This window comes from Lynx canadensis, chromosome A1, assembly GCF_007474595.2.
Source record: "Lynx canadensis isolate LIC74 chromosome A1, mLynCan4.pri.v2, whole genome shotgun sequence".
Taxonomy (NCBI): Eukaryota; Metazoa; Chordata; class Mammalia; order Carnivora; family Felidae; genus Lynx; species Lynx canadensis.
In genome coordinates, this window is record NC_044303.2 from 188,692,718 (window position 1) to 188,720,067 (window position 27,350).

Here is a 27,350-nt window from a genome sequence, read left to right on the forward strand (position 1 = left end):
AGAGGCAGGAAAGATGTTAAAAATCAGTCCCATCATTACAGAGATGGGAAACCGAGATCCAGAAAGGCAATGTGACTTTGTCCAGGTCATACAGTAAATCAGTAGAATGGCTAGAAGGGAGGTTACCGGCTCCCAGGCTCCCACCTCTCTGTGTGACTTTCCTCATTGCTTCTTTCTCAGGCAGGCTCCCCAGCAGAGCTTATGAGGGTTCTTGTGCTCATGTGTGTTGATTGGTCACATAGATCCATATCTTATCCAGAAAATTCTTCAGTCTGGGTTTCTTTACAGGTTCCATGGACACAGGTAAACAATGGAGTGTTTGGCCTAAAAGGGATGTGGGGAGGAGGTGAAAGGAACCAGCCCTTTTCTCTGCCTGGGGTCCCATTCCCTCTCAAGTGACAGGCCCACCAACTGTCCTGGCCAGAGAGTCCCGGCTAGGATTGGGGTCCCTGGGACCAGGTTAGAGCTTGCCCAGTGTTGCCCACAGCAGGAGGATTAGATACCGCTAAGGGTCAAAAACAGGCAAGCAGGATTTATGGGACAAATCCACGGGCTCACTTTCAGCCACAGGGTCAGATCTGTTTAGCCCTGGATGGCGGTAATGACAAAGGCTGCAGCGGGGCCGAGGGGCTCCAGAACAACTATTGTCCACAGGACCGGTGGGACTGACGGGGACAAACCTGACGGGGAAGGAAGAGGAGACTCCAGATCCTGCCTACCGCCCGGATCACAAACTACTCAAAGGCGCACAGGAGAAATGACCTTTAATGTCCGATTTGTTTGCAACCCCGCCCAAGTGCCATCATTCTGTGAAGTACAAGGAGGGGCTTGAGAGGTACGAAGTCACGGAGACAAACGACGCCCCCGCTGCCTCCCGGGCGCACACTCGCTCTGCCCCCGCAGACGGGCGGCCCCACGCACGCACACATGCAGACCACACGGACACCGCACAGACACACGCACGTGTACCCACGATTAAATACATGTACAGAGGGACTCGTTTGGATATATACAGAGAGAGAGACGGAAATCCCGGCCGGCGTCGGGTCCCCCAGGCTGTCAGCATGCTCGGCCCAGCTCTCCGCGGTGTACCTGGCACCCATGCCCCTGCCAGAAAAGCAGCTGCCCCTCTCCCCGCCCCCCTCCCCCCGGTTCCCCCGGGGCCCGCGCCTCCGGGCGCCGACGCCCCTCCCCCCTCCGCCCGCCCTCCCCCCACGATGGTTTCCTCCCCACCAACCCCCCCGGGGGCTCTAGAACTGCCCGGGCGCCAGGGGCATGTTGGTTTTGAAGCCCGGCTGCCCGTTAGCCACGTCGGTCGCCGCCTCGCAGCCGCCGTTGCTGGCGCCGCCGTCGGTCCCGGGGCTCTCGGGCTCCGACAGGAGCTTGAAGGTGAAGAGCGGGCCCGAATCGTGGCGGCCGCGGCGGCCGGGGGGCTCGGGCGCCGGCAGGCTCAGGAGCGCGCCGGGCGCCTTCCACTCGGGGAAGGCGCACAGCTCGACGGGCGGCGGCGCGCCGCGGCCCAGGTAGCCGGGGCTCGGCGAGGCCGAGGGCAGGGTCCGCTGGCTGCCGCTCAGGCAGCTGCCGCTGTCGTCCAGCGAGTCCTTGCGCGACTGCGAGCGCTCCAGCGAGCCGCCGCGCGTCCACGGCCGGTAGGTGTAGGCGCAGCCGCCCAGGCGACGGCGGCGGCGGCGGCGGCGGCGGCCGCGGCACTGGCACCCGAGGATGCGCACGAAGGCGCGCTTGAACTCCTTGCTGGAGCACGGGTAGATGATGGGGTTGAGGCAGCTGTTGAAGTAGCCCAGCCAGAACACCACCTTGAACACGGCGTCGGGGGGCTTCAGGGTGGAGAACAGGGAGCCTGCAGGGGAAGGGGTGGGGTGGGCACGGGCAGAAAGACAGACAGCAGTTTGTGAGTAGTCAGGTCCTCTCCTCCGAGGGCTCCGCCTAAACGCGGCGCCCGGGAAGCGCTCCCGCCGCCAGGGCTTTGCCCAGGCCACCTTTCGCTGCCTGGAGCGCTCGCCTCTCCCTTCTCCAAGCGAGCGAATCCGACATTCTTTTTGGGGGGCTGGTTGAGCTAACCAGCGCCGAAACTCCCTAAAATCTTTCCTGGTTTAGCTGACCAGCACCCAACCTCCCATTTCTCTAGATATCCCAGGGCAGCGCTTACCACTTTGTATTCCAGTGATAATAATCACCACACGCAACTGCACAGCTCTTGGGGTATTGTGCTCGGCGCTTTAACTATATTGTTTTGCCCTACAAGAGGCATTGAAGCTGACGCCGATTGATTTCCATGGCAAATACGAGAGGTGTTAAAGACCTAAATGTGAAAGGTAAAACTTCAAAAGACAAAGTAAAGGAACGATCTTTTTGATCTAGGGCTGAAAGGAAAATGACTTAACACTTCAGAAAGATGAACTGCAAGGCAAGGGTGGGAGAAGGTATTTATAATGTCTAAGACAGTCAAGCCATCTCGGTATTTAGAATATATAAGGAACTCCTGCAAACCAACAGGAAAAAGAGCATTCCCAGTAGAAATGTGGGCTAAGAAAGTGAACAGGCAATTTACAAAGCGGGGAAACCTGAGGGCTAACGTATGCCAGGGTACTCAAAATATTAGGGAGTAGGATGAATAGTAATGAAAACCACAAAGAGATACAAGGTATCTGTTAGGGTGGCAAAAATCAGGGAACTAGAGAGTGCCAAGTGTGGGCAGGGGTGTGGGGACATGGGGAGCCTTCTGCCTGGCTGGTGGGGAGCACAGGCTGTGAAGCTGTACTGGAGAAGATTCTGGCACCACTTGGTCTCATCAAGTATATACACATACCTCTTAACCTGGTGGTTCTGCTGCAAGGTATAGATCTCAAAGACTTTTCACACAGGTCCACAAGGGGACACCTATAAGAATGCTGAGAGCAGTGTTGCTTATGGTGATAGACAGCTGGAGAGAACATAGGTGTTCCTCACTGAGAATTATGGAAAGGTAGCCTGGGGTAGAAGCCCAGCACAGAGATTATGCAGCAGGTAGATAAGGCCCTAAAAATGGCATGTCCATATAGCAATGTGCAAAGGCTTAAAAACATCGCTCTTTAGGAACAAAGTAGGAAACAGAATTGAGATTTACAGCATAATACTATTTAAGTAACACACCAAACCACCACACGCATTTTGCAAAAACACTTTCAAAAAATGTCAAGCACAAAATGGTTGCCTAAGGGGGTAGGCAGAGGGAAATGGGAATAAAAGGAAATAAATCAATGAAATAAGAGAGAGGCCTTACAATGAGGTGCTATGATGGAGAAACATGATTAACTCATCCCTCGAATTTGAGGTCCAAAAACATTTTATGGCATATTAAGTTAAAAACAATTTCCATTTTAAATGCAAGGCAGCTAAGACTTGGAGAGGGTAAATGACTTGCCCCAGGTTACACAGCATGTTTGTAGTATAGTTGGGATTCAAACTAAGTCTGTTTGAGTACAAAATATGTTTTTTTAAAGGTGATTAATAATACCCTTGGTGGAAAAATGAGAAAATACAAAAAGAAAAAAGAAAAAAAGAAAAAATATTGTAAAAGCACACATAACCCTGCAATGCAGAGAAATTACATTTGGTGCACATACCTTCAGATTTTTTTCTCTGTTGTATATGTATCTTTAAATGTTTTGATATATGCAATTATACTTTACAGGACATTTTGTTATTTCAAACTATGTTCCCTAACCCTGCCACTAAGTTGGTGGTGCAGTGACTTTCATATTCCTGTCCTATCTCCTCTGTTTAAACTGTGAGCTTCCCAAGGGCCTGGTCTTCTGGATCAACTTTGATTCCATTTGGCGAATGAAGAGCACACACTCCTAGAATATCTGAATGGGGGTGGGGGGTGTCTTAGCAATCACAAATCCAAGCTCCTCTTTTGCAGATGGAAACACTGAGTCCCAGAGAGTGGCCGAAAATGCCAAGGGGCAGTGGCATAGAAGCCACAGGATAGAAATCCTTTGATTTTGGGCTACACTTGAGCTTCCCCCTTGTAGCACTTCTCCTTTTTGATTCTTTGAGGTTTGCCTATTGTTATAGGGAGCCTCCTAGTTTTCTGCTTAGCAAGCCAAGGACGGTAGTGGTGGTGGGCAAGGGTGGGGAGATGGCTGGGCTCCTGGTGCAGGGCTAAGCCAGGCAAAGGTTTACATTTAGAAAGAGGGTTGTCTGTATCCGGGTGTAAGTGCTCTATTTTTTAAAGTTTATTTGTTTATTTTGAGAGAGACAGAGATAGCAGGAGGGGCAGAGAGGGAGAGAGAATCCCAAGGAGGCTCCCCACTGTCAGTGCAGAGCCCGATGTGGGGCTTGAACTCCCGAAACCATGAGATTATGACCTGAGCAGAAATCAAGAGTCAGATGCTTAACTGGCTGAGCTACCCAGGTGCCCCTAAAAAGTTATTTATTTATTTATTTTTAGAGAGAGAGAGAGACAAAGAGAGAGCGGGAGGGGGGGGGAGAGGGAGAGAGAGAGAGAGAGGCAATCCCAGTCTCTGCACTGTCAGCACAGAGGCTGACTTGGCCCTCAATCCATGAGATCGTTATCTGAGCCCTGAAATCAAGAGTCCGGATGCTCAACCAACTAATCTACCCAGCTGTCCTTGATGTAAGTGCTAATTATATGTACAAGGTACACTGATTCTTCTTCTTTTTTTAAAAGTTTATTTATTGATGTAATCTCCATGCCCAACGTGGGCTCAAACTCATGACCCTGAGATCAAGAGCCGCGTGCTCTACTGACTGAGCCAGCCAGGCACCCCACTACACTGATTCTTCTCCCAACTCAAGGGGAAATGTGGGAATGGGCTACATTCTGCGTTTGCTTCAGATGAGGCAGAAGAGGGTGCCACCTCGTGATCTGATATGTGACAAGGCCAGCACCATTAGATATTCACCCCACCATCCCACATACTCCTTTGGACTAAGACACTGTATGGAAGACCCCAGCTGAAATCCAAATACATGGCATGTGAACAGCTAGTATCCATCATGGAATGAGTTGTCTCTGTCCCCGGGGAAGGCCTTGTTTCTGTCACTGAGTCTGAAGGGGATAGGCACTGGTCTTGACAACATGGGAAACTGGAGAATAGATTTTGGAGAGAGGGAAACCTAGAAAAGCTTGGAAGCCTTGCGCGTTACCCTAGAGGATAAATGCTGATGAGCGTGTGTATGTGTAGGCATGTGGTCTTTTTTTTTTTTAATATGAAATTTATTCTCACATTGGTTTCCATACAACACCCAGTGCTCATCCCAACAGGTACCCTCCTCAATACCCATCACCCACCCTCCCCTCCCTCCCACCCCCTATCAACCCTCAGTTTGTTCTCAGTTTTTAAGAGTCTCTTATGTTTTGGCTCCCTCCCTCTCTAACCTTTTTTTTTTTTCTTCCCCTCCCTGCCATGGTCTTCTGTTAAGTTTCTCAGGATCCACATAGGAGTGAAAACATATGGTATCCGTTTTTTCCCTGTATGACTTATTTCACTTAGCATCACACTCTCCAGTTCCATCCACGTTGCTACAAAAGGCCATATTTCATTCTTTCTCATTGCCACGTAGTACTCCATTGTGTATATAAACCACAATTTCTTTATCTATTCATCAGTTGATGGGCATTTAGGCTCTTTCCATAATTTGGCTATTGTTGAAAGTGTTGCTATAAACATTGGGGTACAAGTGCCCCTATGCATCAGCATTCCTGTATCCCTTGGGTAAATATCTAGCAGTGCTATTGCTGGGTCATAGGGTAGATGTATTTTTAATCTTTTGAGGAACCTCCACACTGTTTTCCAGAGCGGCTGCAGCGGTTTGCATTCCCACCAACAGTGCAAGAGGGTTCCTGTTTCTCCACATCCTCGCCAGCATCTACAATCTCCTGATTTGTTCATTTTAGCCACTCTGACTGGCATGAGGTGATATCTGAGTGTGGTTTTGATTTGTATTTCCCTGATGAGGAGTGACGTTGAGCATCTTTTCATGTAGGCACGCGGTCTTAATGAGGACACTTAGGGCCTGGGATAGAGGCTGCGGACGCATAGACTGTCGTGGCAAAGGTAAGGAGGATGAAGAACTGGAGAGAACGCATGCTGAAAACATACTCATAGCTTTGCTTGCGAGCCCCATTGAAGATGATAGTAAAATAGGTAATAAATGGCTTAATGGGGACACATCCTTAGGGACTGGCTCTTTTAAAGGATACACGGAACAACAGTAAGGCTAATGGCTAATATTCCTCAGACCCACTGTTTGTATTGTGTGTGTGCTCTGTATAGGCCTTGCGCTAAACTCTTTATACCATTAGCCCATTTAATTATCACAATAATCCTTTGATGAAGGTACTATTGTTGGTCCTATTGTATACATCAGGACATCAACATATGATAGTGCCACTATTTACATGTGTATACACCTGTTCATTTGTTTGTTCATTCACTCATTCCACAAATACTGAGCTCCTGCTGATGTTGGCATGAGGCCAAGGTGAGGGGGATACAGAGATGAATTGGGGTGTGGTCTCTGCCCCATGGCAGCCCACAGGCATGTGGGGAGAGAGATGTGTTAACAGGTCATTGCAACACAACACACATGGCATTATGATACAGGCATAAATGTCACTCTGTCCCCCTACACCCAAGTGGCATTTCTGTCTGGTGCTTCTTCACGTCCATCGTATTGGAAGCCTTGTATCAAGGACAATGATGGGCTGGATCTCTGCCTTTATTTTCTTACAAAGTACTCTTCAAGGACTATGGCTCTGAGAGGTGTTCAGCCAAAAGTAAGGGGATGCTGCTGACTTTTTTCACTGCATTTATTTACAGCCACATTGTGAGTTTGGACTCCCTGAACCACTTGTTCCTCTGAGAAGAAGATCATTCTTTGCCTTCCATTCTTTGGCTGCCTTTCATCACCCTTCTGCTGATTTAGGCAGTGTGATTCTGTGGCTTGAGCACAGGGCTTGGGATCACACAGACCTGGTTTTGAACCCCTTTTTTTGTGTGTACTGGCTGTTTGACATTAGAAAAGTTAATTGGCCCTCTTAGACTCAATATTCCCATCCATAAATTGGGGACAGTATCTGTTCCATATTCTGAATACATGAAAATATCCCTGTAAAATACTAGACATAGGGTCTGGCACCTTGAAAATAATACATAGTGGTCATTTTCCAAAAATACTTTATATCCTGGCACAGGCATGAGCCTCCTCCAAGAACTCTTCCCTGATGAACCTCACCCAACTCAGATTGACTTCTTTATTCTGTACCCCACAGAAGGTATACAATCACATCTTATTCTGTTATGGTTTGCCTGTTAATGTTGTTAAGCCATTCCAGGGCTGACTGAGTCCTCGCCCACACCCAGACTTTAAATTCCTTCTGCCAAGGGGCACCTGAGTGGCTCAATAGGCTAAGCATCTGACTCTTGATTTCAGCTCAGGTCATGATCTCAGGGTTTGTAAGATCGAGCTCCAGCTGATTTTTTAAAAATTACATTACCAAAAAAAAAAAAAATCTACATATTATAAAGTGAAAATTCTTCTCCATTCAGGTAGAGGGGACCAGAGCTCACAGTTTTATTTTTTATTTTTATCCTTTTCAATTGTTTTTTTTTTTTTTTAAATGGGAGTTATACACATATCTTTCCCCCAATTTCTTTCTTCACTTAGAAAATATTTAAGACATGTCCCCATGTCGGGACATTATATCCTACCATCTGGATATATAGTAGCTTAACTTTCTCCAGGCTTAACTCTTTTCTAATGATAGTCAAGTAGTGATTTCCAAGTTTTGTCTGTTACAGACTGTAGTAATGAAAAGCCTCATGCATTTTGCTTTTTCCATGTTTGAGTGTTTCTGTGGGATAAACTCCTACACGAGGAATCACTGACTCAGTGCCACATTTAAGTGCTGAAAGCTAGCCAGATTGCCTTCCGAACTAATTGTACCAATTTACCTTCCTGTTGGCTGTATATGATTGTGATAGTTTCTTTACATCTCTGCAACTCTGGGTTTGGTCAGGTTTTAATCTTTGCTTGTCTGAAAGCTGAATAATGACTTTGCCCTCTTGTTTCCTTTGCATTCTGTTTTATTTTGGCCCCGTGAAGACCGTAGATCGCATGCCCACCCTGAGCAAACCTTCAGTGGCTTCTGACAGAGTCCCTTTCCTTATTAGAATTGGACTCCTTAGAATAGAATCCAGGCTGTCTCCCCAGCAGCCATGTGACCTTGGGCAAGTTTCACACTGTCCCTAAGCCTCAGTTTTCTCATCAGTAAAATGGGGCTAATAATAGTGCCATGCCTCTGGGTTATTTTGAGAACTAAGAAGATAAAACATGTCAAGTCCTTTTTAGCACTCAGGGTACCAGGAACCTGCCACCCAGTCAACTTTGCATGAATGCTAATTAACCAAATAATTCTTATTCCTGTCAATCACTGATTGGACTGGAAATCTAATTACAGAAAGTCTATGTGTGGGACCAGTGTTTGGTAACTAGATATTTCATTCTGAGTAGGCTGCTTTTCTTTTTTGAACCTCAGTTTCCCTCCTTTCGGGGAGTGGTTTCACTTGGGTTCTCTCCAGCCTTAAAATTCAGAGTCTTCTTGAAGCTGGGGTTGGAAGCCCTGCTCAGCCTTGCTGGGATGTGCCCTCTTCTCTGGACTTACCACCGAGGGGCAGTGTGGGTCAAAGACTGGACGGCGGTCTCTCGGATTCCAAGCATATTTCTGCTGCTCCCTCCTCCCCTCCCCCCAGCTGCACAGAAGCTACAGGGCTGAGGGGTCTTGTTTGCTACCCAGGCGGGCCCTGTTACAGCCAAGAAGTTGTAATAGGGAAGGCGCTGAGCCTCGTTGGCTTAAAAAAGGATCAGGACCGGGATATCCAAACAGACCTTGGGGGCCAAAAAAGCCATGAGGAGAGGGAAAGGGAATATCAACAGGAGATGTGGGTTCCTGGAAGCCTGCTTTTTCTGCTTTAGGTCAGGGTGGTGCCAGTCTCTACGACGTGGCTACCAGCTTGTGGGACGTGCCTCCGAGCCTGGCTCCCCTTCTCTTGCTCATGAAATGGTGTGGTGCGCCTTGCCCTGCATCTTACCATCATGATCACGGCCTGACAGGGCCAGGAAACCTTCCTTCGTGGAGGCTCAGAGAGGGTGAGTGACTTGTTCAAGGTCACTCAGCTGGTGACGAGCAGAACGACTGCCAGGACCTGCTCAAGTGTCATTCATTTGATTCAACAAACATTTGTGGAGGCCGTGGAGGTCAGGCGTTAAGGACCGGTGCAGACATAGGTAGATCTGGGTTCAGGTGCTGACTCTGGCTTCCCAGCTGAGCTCCTTGAGCTCGGCGAGGCCCAGTTTCCTGGAAAACGGGGATGGTGATAGTTCTTTCTGTGCGGAGGAGATGAACTGAGGCTTGGCAAGTGCCTGGCGTGTTGAGAGTACCCAGTAAGTACAGCTGTTCCGACTGCTTCAAACACAACTGTCATTGCCAATGCCGATGCTGTGGTTACTGCCAGTACCAGCATGCAAAGATGGGGAGGGTGACGGAGAGGACAGGATCTACCGTGCTGATGTGGGACCGCCCACCCTACTGCTCTTTCCAATGCAGGCCCAAGGGTAGGCGCCACGTGGTTCTCGAACATGTGGAAATTGTACACATTGTTCTGGGGGAGGACCCATAGCTGTCATCATGGGCTTGAAGGCGTCAGCAGCCATGAAAAGGTTAAGGCTCACCATCCCAAGTCTAGGGCTCCCAAGCATCAGTTACTCGATTGCCTAGACCACCGGCTGCTTAATGCTTTTCTCTAGATCAACTCACTTTTGGTGTCTCAACTTAAACTTTCTTAGGAAGCTTTTTATCATTATTTTCAAATCTGTTACAAAGAAAATGTCATGGTAGGGGAACAGAAGATGAAAAGAAAATGATATTAGTATCTCTGGGTCGCTCCAGACAGTGGTGGGCCTGAGGCATGCTCTCTTTTTTAAAAAGGGAGGTTGGCGGGGGTTGTGGGGTATTAACTACTTGCTAAACTGAGAGGAATTCCCCTTTGAGGAATCTAAAGGATTGAAGGAACAACTTTCTCATGGGAGAACCCAGCGCCGGGCACATGGTAGGTACTAACTAAAATTTGCTCCATGATGGACTGAATGAGTATGTGGTTCAGAGTTTCCTGGGCCATCTCTAGCTGTCCTGCCAAGCTGTCTTGCACACCAACTCAAATCCATAGTTAATTTGAGCAGCAGTCTAAGAGCCGCCCTGGGAAACCCTGCGGCTCTACTCTAAAGCCTCTTGGTGGCCTCCCACTGAGGCCTTTTAAGCAGATCCAATGGGACAACACTTCTGAACACTTCCACCCAGGTGGGGAGAGTAGGAGCTGGAACCTGAGGGGGAGGGGCAGAGCGGCAAGCAGAAGGTGTAGTGAGCCCAGCCACACTACAAGGGCCACGTCGAGGGGTTGTGAAGTGTAAGGATCAAAAGCTAAGGCTGAGCGGGATCAGCTCAGGGAGAAGCATTTCTTGGCTGGATGTGGTCCCAGTGGTCCTTAAAGTGCCATTCAACAAAACTGAACAGTGAACACAAGTTCTCAACCCTCTGGGAACCTCCAGTCTTCAAAACCACGGGGTGCGTTTGTAGAAGAGTTATCTACCGTTTGACAAGCTCTTAACTCTGCGCCAATCACTAGGTAAATGCTTTGACCTTCCCTTGCCTTCAACCGGCTCTGTTCCGAAGGCAGCTCGGCATGACTGTGCCGGGCGCAGCGCTAGGGGGCGCCATTCCACAGGGTAGTCTGCAGCACTCCCAGGTGACGGTGGCCAACCTGCATGCGCCCCGCCTGGAGGCCGTGATTACTATGCTCAGGAGAACGGAAGGTAAACTGCTGGATGTCTCAGAGCTAGTGGGTGATAGAATTAGAATTTGAACCCAGGCTGCCTCTCACAGAAGCTGTCAGTCACCACCAGTACAGCAAATGGGGAAACAAAAGATGCATGTGGATGTGGATAAAGGACTGAAGGCTATACAGGGAAGGAGACCTCAACAGTGTTTACCCTTTGTTGGTAGACTCACGGGTGAATTTTCCCTCTGTGTGTTTTTTGGTGTTTTCCAAAAATTTGCTCCATAAACATGAATTACTTTTGTAATTGGGAAAAAGCCAGTGAATATTATTTTAAAAATAAGTAAACCAAGACACTGTGTTTATTGGGTCCTTATTACGTGTCAGCCAACTTTGCTTGCTCTATTTCATTTAATTCCTGTAATAGCCTATGAGCAAAGTGGGATTATCCCTACTTTGCAGATGAAGAACTGGAGGTCCAGGTGGAGGAGGCACTTGCCCAAGGCCCCCCCACAGGTAATAGGAAGAAAGAAGTATGAGATGACATCTTTTGTTGTTGAGCCCAGCAGCCTCCTCTGTTAGTTCCTGGTATACCTGTGGATGCCCTGCCCTTATTCCCTTACTGCAGAGCAGAAAAGGGGCCCTTTTAATTTTGTATGTATTCCTATATCCGTAGGCATCATTAAACAGTGGTTGGAGGAATGACCAACCAGCAGCCTCGGAGACTGCCCCAGGGCAAGGGGACATAATGTAGCATGTATCGGGTCTACCAGGGGCCCAGTGGCTTGTAACATCCCCCAGGGCACTGACATTCTGAGACTCGAGGATTAGAGGTTTGATTTGACTTATTTCACAGTGAGCATCAGACAAGCGGATGACCTCAGGGGAGCCAGTGGGTGGTAAAACCATTTTGATCAGCTTGTAAATAGAGTGGAACTCCTTTTCAACATGGCTCTTTTTAGGAGCTTTTAGCTACACCTATGGCCAAGCTGCGTCTCCCCAGCTGAAACAGTTTGGCTCAATAAAAACTTGAAACATTTGAAATAGTTGCTAATTCTTTCAGCACCAATTTTATAAAGGAGGTTTCCTTGGATGTGGAAATTCCCTTTGAGGTTTTTCCATTTTCACTGGACACTTAACCCTGGAATGAGTTCATGAAATTGTCCAACAAATATGATATCTTCGGGGCCACTAGACATGTTAAGTTTTAAAGCAAATGATGAGAACAATGATAGTCACCAGAGCCCCCATTTACAGTAACCTAAGAACCAGTTATTAGGTACTATGTTTACAAACACTTGGTGCAATCCTCCAGCAGCCCTGCTGTTACCGTATCTCATTTATTTTACAGATGAAGCAACTGAGGTTTAAGAGATTAACAAAATCATGTGTCTGGTAAGGATTAAAATCCAACTTTGAAGTCTGGGTTCTTACTCAAATTGTTTAATAATAATAAAAAAAAGAAGCTTCTATTCAGTTCCTTAAGCACCAGGCAATTTCTCCCTCAACTGGGAACAATCTCTCTCTTTGCCGATTTGTCAAAGCACTTTCTCTGAACCTAAAATATGGCATTTATCACTTCCTACCTTGAATTACTCGTCTCCTCTGATTAGACTGTGAGCTTCTAGAAAAGAGAGTTCATGTCTGATTTTTTCTTTTCCCCCAAGGCCTAGAACTGTGCCTGACACATGACAGGCACTCAGCCAACATGTGTTACAGGAAAACTGAAATGTGTTAGCCCTGGCTACTCAAAATGAGGTTTATGGATAAACAGCATCCATATCACCTGGGTTCATGTTAGAAATGCAGAACCTCGGTGAGCCAGTGAGTCAGAATCCGCTTTTAACAAGATCCCGAGGTGGAAAGCGTTGCCTTAGCTCCTGTTACAATTTTATTTTTAAAATTGTTTTCCTAGGTATCTTGGGATTTATGGATGAGTAGAGGCTGGGCTAAGAGCCACCTCACCATGGGGTTGACAGTCTTGCCCCAAACCTTCCAGTGACTCCTATGGTTTACAGGATAAAGTTCAAACTGCTTAGGCTGGAATTTAAGACCTTCTCAAGTGGGCTGCAATGGACTGAATCTTCACAACATGACTTCACTTTTCTGGCTTCTTTCCCCTTATTCACACTGTCCACTGGTCTGAGATGCCTTTCACTGTCCCCCTCTCCTCTCCATCCTTTCCAAACCTCCCTCAGAATCCTCCGACATACAACCACAGCCTCCCACTGCATGGCTTCCTTAGAAGTGTGAAAGCAAGCGGAGGGAATGAGCAGTCCATGAAGACCTGCTAAGATCCAGGAGACCTGTACACCTTACCTCATTTCACCCTCACAATAGGTGGGAGGGAGAGGTGGGTTCTCTAATTTTCAATTCTCAGTTACAGATGTGGAAATCAAGTCTCTGAGGGTACAGAACACACCCAGTGTCACCACAGCCATTAAATGGTAGAGCTGGGATTCAAACCCAGATCTGCCTGGTCCCAAAGCTGGGCTGTTTCCACAAGACAGTATTGCCTCTGGACTCTTAGAACACTTACACTTCTGGGGTGGGGGAAGTCTAGAATTGTTTACTTGTTATTGTAATGGTGTCTTTATGTATATTTTATTTAGCCATTAAGACTCCAGGATCTAGAAACCAAGAGTTTTGTGTCACTCTATCCAAGTGGTTTGTCACCTGCCGATGCTGGTTACGCAGGTAACTTAGCACCATATAATTTGAGGGGCTCACAGGCCCACTGAATCCCATCCATGAGTACCCAGGAGGTGCACAATCACTAGATTAAGAGTGTTTGCTTTTCACTCCACAGATTTCTATCATAACAGTTGTTGGACTTAGCTGAGAGTCTGTCTCCCTTATTTACAAGATTCTTGAGGCGAGGGTCAATCCTTCTTATCTTGGTTTCTCTAGCACCTAACGCTGAGCTTGCTTATAGTGAATGTGTAAAGACATTTGTTGGACACATAATCTCCTTTTCATATGCTTAGGCCAGTTTCAGATTCATAGCAAGTGCTGAGTAAGTGATTATAGGGTGATTCCCTTGCTTATACCTTGCTTCCTTCCTTTTCTTTATTTAAATGGTAACCACATGCCAATACCCAGTTGAGTTCCCATCTCCTTCCTGGAATCTTCCCTGACTGCTCCAGGCCTTCTGTTTACTTCCCATTAGAACAGAGTCTACAACACATAGGTTAGTACAGAATGCCATTCTTAAGGGATGTGCCTCTTGTCTCCTTAGGCAGAGCCAAAGCTCCTTGAAGATGGGGTCTGTGTCCTATACTTCTAGTACAGGGCTTACCCACTGATTAATTGATTGGCACATTACATCTTCCAGAAGGGAAGCTACCTCCTGGTTTAGGCCCGGAGTTGAGAGCAGATGGGGTGGTGTGGTTTCCACAGCACTTAAGAAGCCATCTTTGATGCCAGACTGAATGTGATCCATGCTTTGACCTCGCTGGAAAGAGCAATTTCCCTGAAGAGCACTTTTAGAAACTGAGTGTTAGGGGATCTATATGAAGGAAGCCATAAAGCTTTATAAAGGGGCATAAAAAGGAGACATGTATAAATGGGGAGACATAGCTTGCTTTAGTACAGGAAATCTCTTTTGATGATAACTTCAGTTCTCCCCAAATTAATCTGTAAATTGAAGACAACTTCATTAAAATGCCAACAGGATGGTTTTTTGTTTGCTTCTTTGTTTTGGGGGGGTATTAAATGATCCAAATATATAGAAGCATATGGAATGTGTAAGAATAACTATGCAAAAATAGCCAGGTCACTTGAAATAAATAAAGAACGATGGTATTGGGATGATGGGTAAACCCACTCCTACAGATATTAAAACCTATCATAAAACCACAGTAATTTAAGAAATCCTAGGGCAGGAAGTGCAAGAAAAGGCAGATAGATCAATGCAATGATATAGTTTGGAAAAGGAGCCAAGTGTCCATGAGAATTTTATATGCCATTTCAATGTTTATGGGAAAGAAGAGATGCTTATATAGGCAGTATTGGGATACCAGGCTAGCTAGTTAGAGACAAATAAAGCTAGATCCTTACATCAAAATAAACCCGGCTAGATCCAAGATTTTAAGTATAAAAATTATTAAAATATTAGAAGATGCAAGTAAATATTTTTATTATTTTGAAATAAGAAAGAACTTTTTAAGGATGACAGAAATCCAGGATCTGCAAAGAAAAGCATTGATGAGTCTGCCTAGACATTTCTATAAGGTTGCAAACTTTGAGAACAAAGCTAAGGGAAGAACTGAGAGAAATATTTGTAATTCAAATAGCAGTAAAAGGAATAATATTTCTAACCCTCTCTTTCAAATCAATCATGAAAAAAACAACTCAATAGAAAACAAAGCAAATCGTTACAGATAAGCAAATAACAAGAATAAGTAGAGCAGACAGCCAGTGAATTATCGAAAACATAGTAAAACTCCTTCACAAAATAAATAATGTAAATTAAACAGCAGCAAAATATTTCAGGTCTATTAGTTTGGAATAAATTTAAGATATTGCTTATGCTCAATTTGGCAAAGGTGTGGGAAAGCAGACATTTTCGTATATTCTGGGTGAGAGTGTAGACTTGGGGTGGAAAATTGGCATTATCTAATAAAACTAAAATGAGCATAGCTTTTGAACTAAGTACTCCAACGTCCAGGAATTTATCCTACAGAAGAACTCTTAAAAGGGAGGAAAAATAAAAGTATAAAGAACTGTGGTAAAGTTCCCCCAGATTGGAAATTATCTAAATTTCTAACAATAGGGGTTGGGGAATAAGCCATGTATCATCGCACAATGAAAAATCATACATTGTTAAAATGATAAGCTACGTCTACAAGGAATGATATCCATGACAGAATTAACTAGAAAAAAAAAATCAAATTTCAGGAGACAGTGTCTACTATGGTCTGATTTTTTAAATAAAATTAAAAAAAATTATGTTTATTTTTGAGAGAGAAAGAGAGAGACAGCGCGAACGAGCGCAAGCCAGGGAAGGGCAGAGAGAGAGGGAGACGCAGAATCTGAAGCAGGCTCCAGGCTCTGAGCTGTCAGCACAGAGCTGGATGCGGGGCTTGAACTCACGAAGTGTGAGATCATAACCTGAGCCCAAGTTGGATGCTAAACCTACTGAGCCACCCAGGCACCCCGGTCTGATTTTTTTTTTTAAGTTTACTTTATTTTATTTTGAGAGAGAGCTTGAGTGAGTGGGGGAGGGGCAGAGAGAAAGGGAGAGAGAGAGAATCCCAAGCAGGCTCTGCACTGTCAGCACAGAGTCTGATGTGGGGCTCAAACTCACGAACCATGAGATCATGACCTGAGCCAAAGTCAATTAATTAACAGTTAATTAACTGAGCCAGCCAGGTACCTCTATGATCTGATCTGATTTTTAATAAAGAAACGGTGTGTGTGTGTGTGTGTGTGTGTGTGTGTGTGTGTTGTGAGAGTGTATTAGCATGCTCACAGAAAAAATAATCTGGGTGAATACATACCAAATTGTTCTTAGTGGTTATATTTCTGAAGGATGGGTTTATGGGAAGACTTTCACTGTGTATTTAAAATTATTTTTGCAATGAACAAACACTGCTTTTGTAATGAAAGAGAGAAAGCAAGAGAAATTGAGAGGGAAAGAGGAGAGAGAGGGAGGGAGAGAGAGAGAGAGAGAGAGAGAGAGAGAGAGAGAGAGAAAGGTTTAGCCTATAGGAGAAAAAGAGCCAACAGAGGGCAAGTAGCTGGCAGACCTTTAGGCCAGACCATCACCTTTCTGGGCTCCCATTTCTTTAAGTATGAAATGGGGGGGTTGCGTTAGCTAACCTCCTCCTTCTCAGATTCTAAGCTTTGTGTTCACTTGGTTTTAGAGGTGGAATGAAAATTGGGGGAGAAGGTACAAATATATACCTGCAGCCAGAGTGTCTTTGAGCCCAGAACAAACAGGCCACACACACTTGATCCTTCTTTCTGAGGAACATGTGAACCTGCCGCTTGGCGGAGAGGCTTGGTGTGTTGGGATGAAAGGCTCCATGAGAGAGCAGGGACAATTACTGGCCTTGGGGAATCAGATGGGGAAGTGGGCCACTCAGGCCATTAGGCCTTGTGCGATGCCTTTCATCCCTTCCCTCGGCAGCTGTCTGCTGACTTTCCTGCCTTCCTCTCTCTGACTCATCTCTCTGTTCTGTCCTTTGGCTGGTGGTGATCAAAACTTTTCCCTCTTTCCAAACTGGTTTTGCAGGGTCAGGTTGGACTGGGACCCATGGATAGCGCTGTGTCTCCTTTCCACTTGTACGGTCTGGTCTGGGACATTCTCCTCCCTGCAGGGTCCTGCGGCCTTCAGAGCTTCTCAATCACAGAGTGGGTGATGATGCTACTCCACTGTCTGTAGGGCTGTCCTGTCTTCTTGTCAGAACCCTCTCCTGCCGTTGTGTATTGTGGGAGCCAGGCACATCATTGGTCTCATTAATATAGTATAATAAAATGATTAGTCTTTGCTGCTGAAGGCCTGCCCACCCCAGATTTTAGCAAAATGGGACTTTATCTTGCTTCCTGATCTAGGTTCACGGGCACACCACACAATGACCCTGAAATTCCAGCCCTTTCTCAGGGCTCAAAGGCTCCTTACTGCTAGGAAATTTACAGGTAGAAGTACCTGGAGGACAGGGAGCTGGCTGGGTTTACTGAGGCCACATGGGAATGTCTTCTGTGAATTGCTATGAAGACAGGACTGGGTGGGTTTAATATCTACTGCCTGTGCTGTTTATATTTGTGTAGCCCAGATGTCGGCTGGGAGTCTTACTGCCCTTTGAAAGCTAGGGGGGATTATTTTGAGTGTCCCTTTTCCTTAACCTTGGAAAGTCCAAAATCCTCCCCTAAAGTCTCTGGGTTCCTAGAGTGGAACAGGGGGCTAACTTCATTCATTCCTCTCCTGCTTCTTGGGCTCCATTTCCTTTGACAGCCCGTTCTGCATATACCACCTTAAGGCAATGATCCCACAAGACGAAAATCACCCATACCAACACACCAAGCATTTGAAGCCCTGCTTAATGCTGGGCTCCCCGCTCCCCTCCTTGGCCCCTCCTGTCTCAGCCCCTCTCCTCCCAGGTTACTCCAAGAGTTCCAAATTCTTTGCTTTTTCTTTTCTTTCTTTCTTGTTTAAGGCGAGCATTGAGCATTTCTTTTCTCTCTTCCGGTTGCTCTGGCCTCAGCGGGGAGGGTTCAGTTGGGGACGGTGACTGGGGAGATGGGTTTCACTTTCCACCTTCGGCTCTAATTAAGACATTTTCCCAAAGACAGTTCCTTTCCTCACAGAAATTCTAGATTTTCAGAAATACGATGTCTTCCATCTCTTCCCATGTAAATAAATGCTCCGTTGGGTTTGATGTAGGTTTTTAGATTATTGCCCCTGCTTTGCTCCACTTTGTAGCAGCTCTTTACTGAACACTTCCCAAGTGCCTGGAACCAGTTGAGAATTTAATCCAGGAGATTAGCACTGACTGGGGAAGCAAGGCAATTCCAACGATTATTTTATTCAGTCCCCACAAGCCTATGAGGTGAATACAATTACTATGCCCATTTTATGGATAAAAAAACTATGGCTTAGAGTGACTGAGGAAATTGCTCAAGATTACAGAGCGGTGGAGACAGGATTCAGTTCCAGGCCTGACACCAGAGCAACTGATCTCTCTGCTACCTCAGCGCGGATTCCCACAAACTGGAGACTTGTTATTTCCCTGGAACATTCGGTGTGAAGGTGCCTGGAAGAAAACCAGGAGGTGCTGGTTACACGTAGGGACAGAGAGATGTGGGTGGGTGATAGTTTGGGAAGGAGGTGTTATTTGACTTCGCTGCTTTCAGGGAACTTTCCTGCAAAACGATTCCTTCCTCGTGTGTTTTGAGGAGACAGGAGCTGGGAGGACAGGGGAGTATATATATATATATATATATATATATACTTTGTGGGAAGGGTGCAGTGAGGTTTTAATGGCAACAGAGCAAGTGTGTTTTAGAGAGCTTGTAACTTAAGGTTATTCAGTCTTTGAGAGGAGGCCTGACTTCCTACACAGTGTCCTGATCACAAGGAAGGTAGAAAATGCATGCTGACTCTCACGATGGTTAGAAACGGACTCAGTCTTTACAATGGTTCCAAAGAAAACACAGAAGGTGGTGGTGATCTGAATTTAACCACAACAATGACAATGGCAGGTGCCACCTACTGAGAGCTTGTAGGTCGCAAGCTCTGTATCTATCCCCTGATGTGCATTATTTCATTCAATACCCAAAATGATTCAGTGTGGGACATACAGTGATTGTCCCCATTTTACAGGTGTTGAAACTGAGGCTTGGAAGAGAAGTAACTTGCTCAGAGTCACAGAGCTATTAGTAGAGTTTTATTACAACCCACGAGTTCTTGCTTTCCCCTCGTCTGCTGTTTGGACTTTGTGAGGCAAGCCACCAAAAATCCAAGGACTGAAAGAAAAAGTGGAGCAGATTCCACAGGGGAGCGTGGGGTATGGGTGCGTGTGTGTGTGGGGGGCAGAAGACCCATGTTTGGGTGTGAATATACTAGTTTTCAGATGACTCATCTTCTCTGCCAAATCCGGGAGGAACTGTGATTATTTAGAATTGAAAAGTCATCCTTCTGTCATTTCCTGGCTTTGTAAAAAGTAAGTCCCAGGGACCTGAGAAGGTGGGGGGAAAAGGGGTGTTTAAACCATAGACTCTTCTATCATCTGCAGAAGGAGCAATGCCAGGGGTGCCTGGGTGGCTCAGTCGGTTGAGCATCTGACATCGGCTCAGGTCATGATCTCGCGGTCTGTTGAGTTCGAGCCCCACGTCGGGCTCTGTGCTGACAGCTCAGAGCCTGGAGCCTGCTTCAGATTCTGTGTCTCCCTCTCTCTCTGTCCCTCCCCTGCTCATGCTCTGTCTCTCTCTCTGTCGAAAATAAATAAACATTAAAATTTTTTTTTTAAAAAAAGAAGGGTCAACGCTAGGAGCCAAAGGGAGAGAATAGGGCAACATTTTCATAGGAGGAGAAAAATAAATAAATAGAGACCAAAAGATGGAATGAAGCCAAGGCCATAAAGGGCAGAACAGCCCCCTTTTCTGTCACGTATTTCTGACAAAGATGTGGTGGTCTTGTGCAAAATGAGACCCCAAAGCCGGCTGTGGCTGGGTGGCAATCCTGGGGCAGTTCAGGTGTCAGCTCGAGGAGCCGCCTGCATTCTCTGTGGTCTGGCAGTCCCACCTGTCCATCCAGATGGAGCTAAATTTTCCACCGGGTCACCCAAAAGGGCAATTCACTTAAGGGTGCTAATTCCTCTGTCCAGTTCCTTCCCTGCAGGCTGGGACCGGATGTTCCCTTTCCAAGTCTGAATATGTCACTGAACTTCAACGGATCATTGTGAAAAACGGTCCCATTACTTCCAGAAACACGTGCTCAGGCCAAGGAGGGCTCCTAGAAAAATCTGCCTGGCAAAGTGGCATTCACAGCAGATGGACGGGTGAGGCCCGGGCGTTCATGTCCCCTCCCCTCTTGTCCTAATCCACTGCCTGTGACAGGAGCGGGTGGGTACAGTTGGTGGAGGTTTGACTGATCTGGGACGAAGCTTTCCAAACCACAGAGGGGCAGGATGTGAGGGGAGAGCATGAAAAACACCAGCGTGTGAAGAAGCGCATTTGGCGGGATGATCCCTCCTTTATTGTTTGGAGGCTGCTGAAGTGTGTGGTGAAAGCAGCCCGGTGCTGGCCCGTCCACCTGCTCTGAGGTCTTGCTGCTTTGGCGGAGAACAGCATGACCTCAGGAGAGAGTCTTGACCTCCCTACCTGCCCCCGCCCCGACATGTCAAATGCCCCATCGTAGTGCCCGGGCATTTTATTTCCGCCTCTTCTGATCTGGTTCTGTATTCTGCGGGATTGCTAAAAAGAACAATCTGGCCGAGCCAGCATTTGACTGGGTCTATTTGTGCTGTGGTTAGTTTTAGTTTCAATGCTGCTGATGCATCAAGCCTCTAGCAAGCAGAGCACTGCTTACCTGTGTCTGCGCATCCCTGTAAAATCAGTGGTTATTTGATGAGCACAGGGGCATTTTCTGTGTAGCTGCTTCATAGATTCTGTCAGATACTCAAAGGGTTCCATGTGCCCAAAACAGGGTAAGAACCATTGATTTAAAGAAAATCGATCAGGAATTAGGTGGCATGCATGCTTCGAAGAGGGAAGTCTAGGCTTCATTTCTCTAATGAACAGTAAAGGTTAATGGTGCCCTGCATTGGTGATGATGCAAGTGGATGGGAATTCAGACCCCGATGGTGGGAGTGTTAACTGGGATATGCTTGCCGGAGGGCAATTGGGTCCTAGGACTCAGAGACCTTGTAATTTTATGTATTTGGTTACCCTGAAATTACAATTCTAGAAGGTAAGGGGGCTGGCTCTGGGGTCATTATCTATGTCACTGTCGGCAAGTTACTTAACCTCTCTAGGCCTCAGTTTCCTCATCTGTAAAATGGAGGTAATGTTATGTATCCATCTAGATCATAATACACGTAAAACCCTTAGTACGATGCCTGAGTCACAATAAATGTCAGTGATTATTATTTGGATGCAGGATTTTATTGTCACATTATTTATCATAACTGAAAATTAGAGACAACCCCAAATATCCAACGTGACTAGTTTCATGACCCATACAACTCGACTATTAAAGATAGTGAATATCATTGTAAAAATGTTCATAATATGTGAAAAGACAAAGGAGGTTACAAAATAGTATGTAATATGCCATCCTGTAGAAAAGTGGCTGAATAAATATGCATTAAATATTTCTTTTTTTAATATTAAATATAATTTGTTGTCAAATTGGTTTCCATACAACACCCAGTACTCATTGCATTACATATTTCAATGATTATGTTTGAAGGGTGGCTTTTTAAAAAAATGTTTAACGTTTTTATTTATTTTTGAGAGAGAGAGAGAGAGAGGGAGAGAGAGAGAGAGAGAGAGGGTGGGGGGAGCAGAGAGAGAGAGAGAAGGGGAGAGAGAATCTGAAGCAGGCTCCATGCCACCAGCACCGAGCCTGATGTGGGGCTTGAACCCACGAACCGTGAGATCATGACCTGAGCTGAAATTAAAAGTCAGATGCTTAGCCCACTGAGCCACCCAGGAGCCCCTGAAGGGTGGCTTTTATTGACTTTTTGTTTTTTTATGTTTTCTAAGTTTTCTCCAACAAGCATTATAGCTTCTTGTGATAAAGACAAAACTAACCTCAATAAAAGTTACCTTTAAAAAAAATTTTTTTTTACATCTATTTATTTATTTTTGAGAGACAGAGAGAGACAGAGCATAAGCGGGGGATGGGCAGAGAGAGAAGGAGACAAGAATCCGAAGCAGGCTCCAGGCTCTGAGCTGTCAGCACAGAGCCTGACACGGGTCTTAAACTCACAGACCATGAGATCATGACCTGAGCTGAAGTCAGACGCTCAACGGACCGAGCCACCCAGGCACCCCCATAAAAGTTACCTTTAAAAAAAAGGATGACTAATCTGAGTTGAGGAACTCTGTGACCTTGAGGAACCATATGTGTGAAGGTTTCTTTCTTCCTGTCTGAAATGAAAGTTGTACCTTCTTTCCTTCTTGAGGTAGGGGCAACTCAAACGACAGGGTGGGGGTGAGCATGCTTTGTGAAGGAGGACCCTTGGTGCAAGCAGGAAAGCAGGGGTTCCTAATCCTAGCATCTTTCTCCAAGCAACCTGCCTTGTCGTGCAGCAGCCCATAGGCCCAGCTCTCTGGACTTTGAAAACCTGCCTCTGGCTCTGGGCTCAAGTCCTGTTATGATTAACTCTCGGGAACTTGGTATGGATTGAAGATGAAAGGTACAGTGACTTTCAGCTACGAAAATTAGTCTGCAGTCAGGGTCCCAAGTTTAATCTCTGTGAAACTGATGGGCAAGTGTGGCCATGCTTACTAATTAGGCAGCAGCAATGTAAATTGATCAGATCAATTCCCTTCATGACGCAAAGCCTAAGAACTCAGGGACAGCTTGAGCTTGGGAGAGCTTCCAGAAAGCCAGAGAACATGAATCGCTCTCCCAGAGATGTTAACATGGTTAATCTAGATTGCTTTGTTAATTGTTGGCTCCCTTATTCAATAATGGATGATATGGTGACGCTGTGTGGCTCCCATGTCCTTTGCGTGGGCAGACTCTGGGCTGGGCGATTTACATTATGCTCATTCATTTCTTTCCTGGATTTACAGCAAGCATTAAACTTGATCAGGCTTAAAGAGCCCTTGCTTTCTGGAAAGAAGCAAAGTAATAGCCAGGGTTCCCATTTCATTTACGAATAGCTTCACTGTTAATTTGAAAGTCAATGTATTAAAAAGGAATGGAAAAAGGAAATCATTAGAAGAAATGAGGCTTATTGCAGCAACCGAGTGTTGAGACCAGCATTTTCAATTTATTTCGTACAGATCAAAGGAAGAAAAGCAAGAGAGAAGCTGCTGGGGTTGAGTAAAATGAGTGTGGAATACAGGAACAGAAGGAACTGGTTCCAAGCCCAGCTCTTGTCACTTGCAAGCCCTGAGAACTTGGGCCAATTGTTTTACTTTTCTAAGCCTTGATTTTCTTATTCATACAATGGAGACAATGATCCCGTCCTCAAAGGGGTGCGAAAGTTAAATAAGATAACACATTGAAATACCTCGCTCAGTGCCAGAGACAAAATGAGTAAAATCAGTAAATATTAGTTCTCTGTCGGTGTCTCATCCCCTGAACACAGCCCTGAAATCATGTCTTCATTCTATATCCTAGGTCTACTGTCTGTGCTCCTGGATGTCCAGACTGTTCTTTTTGACAAGGCAACTTGCAGTCCTTTAAAAAAATTTTTTTTAATTAATGTTTTTATTTATTTTTGAGACAGAGAGAGACAGAGTGTGGGGGGGGGGGAGGCCAAGAGAGAGGGAGACACAGAATCCGAAGCAGGCTCCAGGCTCCGAGCTGACAGCACAGAGCCCGATGCGGGGCTCGAACCCATGAACCATGAGATCATGACCTGAGCCGAAGTCGATGCTTAACCGACTGAGCCACCCAGGCGCCCCAAGGCAACTTGCAGTCTTTCCAGAATTTGAACTATGTGATTCTTAAGAGGGGGATTAACAGAATGTGGGATTGGGAATTTACGTTGAATTCGAAAAAAGCATATTCAATATTACACTATAATTTTTTGTGTGTGAAACCCTGTTGTTTTCATAACACACAACACAAAATACAAGGTGCAAACCTTGGCTGATGGTATATGAATTTCCAGCTGTAGAGGGCATGTGACTTTCAGTTTAGAAAAAGGGGTCGTTGGTTAAGCAAGGCTGAGAAAATTGATGTATAAAATGTCATTCTGGCAAAACACACTTGGATTGGCAGCGACTGACTGGAAGGGGGCTTGCGGGGAGCTTCCGGGTATGAATTATCTTTTCTTTCTTGTCTTGGGTGCTGCTTACAGGCATGCGGTCACTTTGTGCAAGCAGATAGGGTGTTGCCCTTTTGACCGGTCTTTACCGTGTGCACGTCACATCACACTTGGCTACAAAAATTAAAAGAAAAGTAAGTGGCACGCCCTTGGCACACGAGGCCTAAAGATGTCTCAAGTCAATGTATTGCGGACGATGGAGAATTGTCTAGAAATTCTGGATGACACTTGTTTCTAGATAGTCTAGGTTTTTACACGCAAGAACAGAGCACAGTCCCAAGCGGCTTTCACCTCTCTCTCCTTGACCGCTGCGACAGCCTCCCCAGTGGGTTCCCCACAGCCATTCTTGAGCCTCTACAATGCATTTTCTGTTTATCCACAGAAATCTTTAACAAACATAAACCTGATTATATTATTTCCCTTTCCAAAACCCTTCCGTGACTTTCTTTTGCACATAGTGAGAACTCTGAGCTCTTTATCATGACCTACAGGGCCTTGTGAAATGTCCGTGCTATCTTTCTTTCAGGTGTCACCTGTCACCTTTCTCCTCTTCTCTCTCTTCATCCCAGCATTCTGGCTTCCATTGTTTCTGCTCAGCCATGCTAAGCACATTTTTACATCGGGTCCTCTGCATCTCTTGTCCCTTCTGCCTGAAACGCGCCCCCCCCCCCCCCCCGCCCCGGGTCCCTGCAGGGCTGGCTCCTTGTCGTCACTCAGCTTTCCATCCACGGCCTTCAGCAGCCCTCCCTCTCAATGTTCTCAGGCTTTCTTGTGATCGTCACTGCCCTGTCCGTCTCTAGCACACCCCCTCATTTTATTCCCTTTGTGGTACTTACAATGACTCGATATCATATGGTTCATTTATATATGTTCTATTTGCCCACGTACACCCCTGAAGTGTGTACTTTGGAGCTTCATGAAGGTGGGGACCTTCTTGTCTGGTTCACTTTTACAGCTACATTGCTTAACGTCTGACTGGGCTCAGGTCATGATCTCGTGGTTAGTCAGTTTGAGTCCCACATTGGGCTCTGGGCTGAGAGTTTGGAGCCTGGAGCCTGCTTTGGATTCTGTGTCTCCCTCTCTCTGTTGCTCCCCTGCTCATGCTCTGTCTCCCTCTCTCTCAAAAAATAAATAAAAATTAAAAAAAATTTATATCTACAATGCTTAAAAGTGCCTGACACAGAGTAGGTACTTGATAGAATCTGGCTGTGTGATCTTTATAAGCCTCTCAATCTCTGAACTTCAATCTCCACATCTGTAAAATTAGGTTACTAATAAGCCTCTCCTCCCATTCCTGGGGTTGTTGTAAAGATTATAGGAGACGATGTATGGGAGACATGTAGCACAGTGCTTGGCATGTCGTACAAATGGTGGCTGTGCTCCCTGGGTGCTAATTGCAAAGCTTTGTGAATCTTATACTCACTAGAGGCCTCTGATTTATTTATCGTGAGCAAACAATCATCTTTTATTGGGGCACTGGCAAAATTGTAATATGGTATGTTGATAGACCAGCTTTCCCAACATTATTCTGGTGTTTCTTTGGCCGTGAGTGATTCTCTGTGTGTTGTACAATTATGGACTGATTAATAGAGCCCTTGTGCTACTTTGATCATCCTTCAAGAGACAGGGCAGATGGAATTTGTGTCTGAAAGAATGAGCAGCCTGCAGGACCCTGCCTATGGCCAGATATGTAAGAAATGAAAACGCAGGGGCATGACACTCAGGCCAGGACATGGTGGCTAGAGAGAAAGCAGATTGCCAGTGCCCTCCCCTGGAAAAAATGGGGCATCTCAAGGAAACTGGTGTCTTTAGAAGTGTATTGTCACAACAAACAAACAAACCACCACCACCAAAACCCTGTTCGAAATGTTGAGAGGGAACAGGCCCTGTGTGCTTTAAGAAGTTCACCAAGGTAAATTAAAAGTGGTCTCTAGAAGATGTTGATGTAAATACAGGGGCAAGTCTTGGGTGAAGAACCTCACTGAATGATAAAAGCTACCAGTGTGCAAGGAAGAGAGAACCCAGAAAAATAAAATTGGGGTGCAAGGGTCAGAGAGAAAGAATGAATGAAAATGAGAGCCAGTTGTGGTAGGAGGTCAGCCACCCAGGTAATAATATACTGATTAGAAGAAAAACCACCACAGAATTTTAGCTGCAAAATGAGAAAGTATTCTATTGGGTTCTTTTTCATTTTGTTTTATTTTTTCTTATGATCTAGGGAAGAAGAGATTGAAAAAAATGGGGAAAATGAAATGAAAAGGAAATTTCTTCTTTTCCCTAACCCCTGGAAAAAAAAAAATCCCCCTAAGTAGGTCACATGCGGCATCCTCAGTCATTTCTGCAGAGACCCAGGCTACAGGAAGCATGAAAGGATTTCCAGGCATTACTTAGATAGATCTGGTTACTGAGAGATGATAACAGGTGACAGAGACGAAGTCATCCAACTAACAACTTTTAATCAGGTTGGAGCTAGGGAGTTAGGGACTTTAGATCTGGAGCTCTTGCAGCAGGGAAACCAGAGGAAATAGCCCCGTGTGAGTTTTTTCAGGGCTGGGCAAAGTTTAAAAGTCGTTTGTTTTCCCCTGGGAGAATATGAAACCTCGATTAACAAAGAGTTTGATTATACTTAGGTAGTTTCTTATTTCTTTGAAACTTGTTCTTTATTATATTTCTCTTTATCCCCCACAGAGATGATCTAATTTATACTTTAGTTTCAATAGAGCTTTAAAATTGTTAGTTACACATATCGTAAATGAATTCTTTTTCTTTGTAAAAATGAAAAACATACCTTTTGACCACCACCCCTAATTCCAAGCTCTTCCCTTGGAGGAAGCTATTGTTCTCTTTTTGGTGCATAACCTTCCAGGTTTTTTGTCTATATATTTTCATACATATATACTCACAGAAAATAGAATACTTGGAATTTTTGTATTTTTTGGTAACATTCCATACTATATGCAACACTCTGAAAGTCACTTCCCCTTTTCTGAGCAATTCATTTGGAAGATAGTTCTTAATTAGTATACACATTTAATTC

General features: G+C 45.6%; 1 protein-coding gene across 1 annotated transcript in view; it reads right to left on the bottom strand.

Moving 5' to 3' along the window:
* Positions 1-1,236: 1,236 nt before the first annotated feature.
* Positions 1,237-27,350, bottom strand: part of ADRA1B (adrenoceptor alpha 1B) — a 50,563-nt gene continuing 24,449 nt past the window's right edge. Inside the window, exon 2 of the mRNA XM_030328352.1 lies at positions 1,237-1,858. Within this exon, the coding sequence (XP_030184212.1) occupies positions 1,251-1,858 (608 nt within the window). The 3' untranslated portion in view covers positions 1,237-1,250. The remainder of the gene's footprint in view (positions 1,859-27,350) is intronic.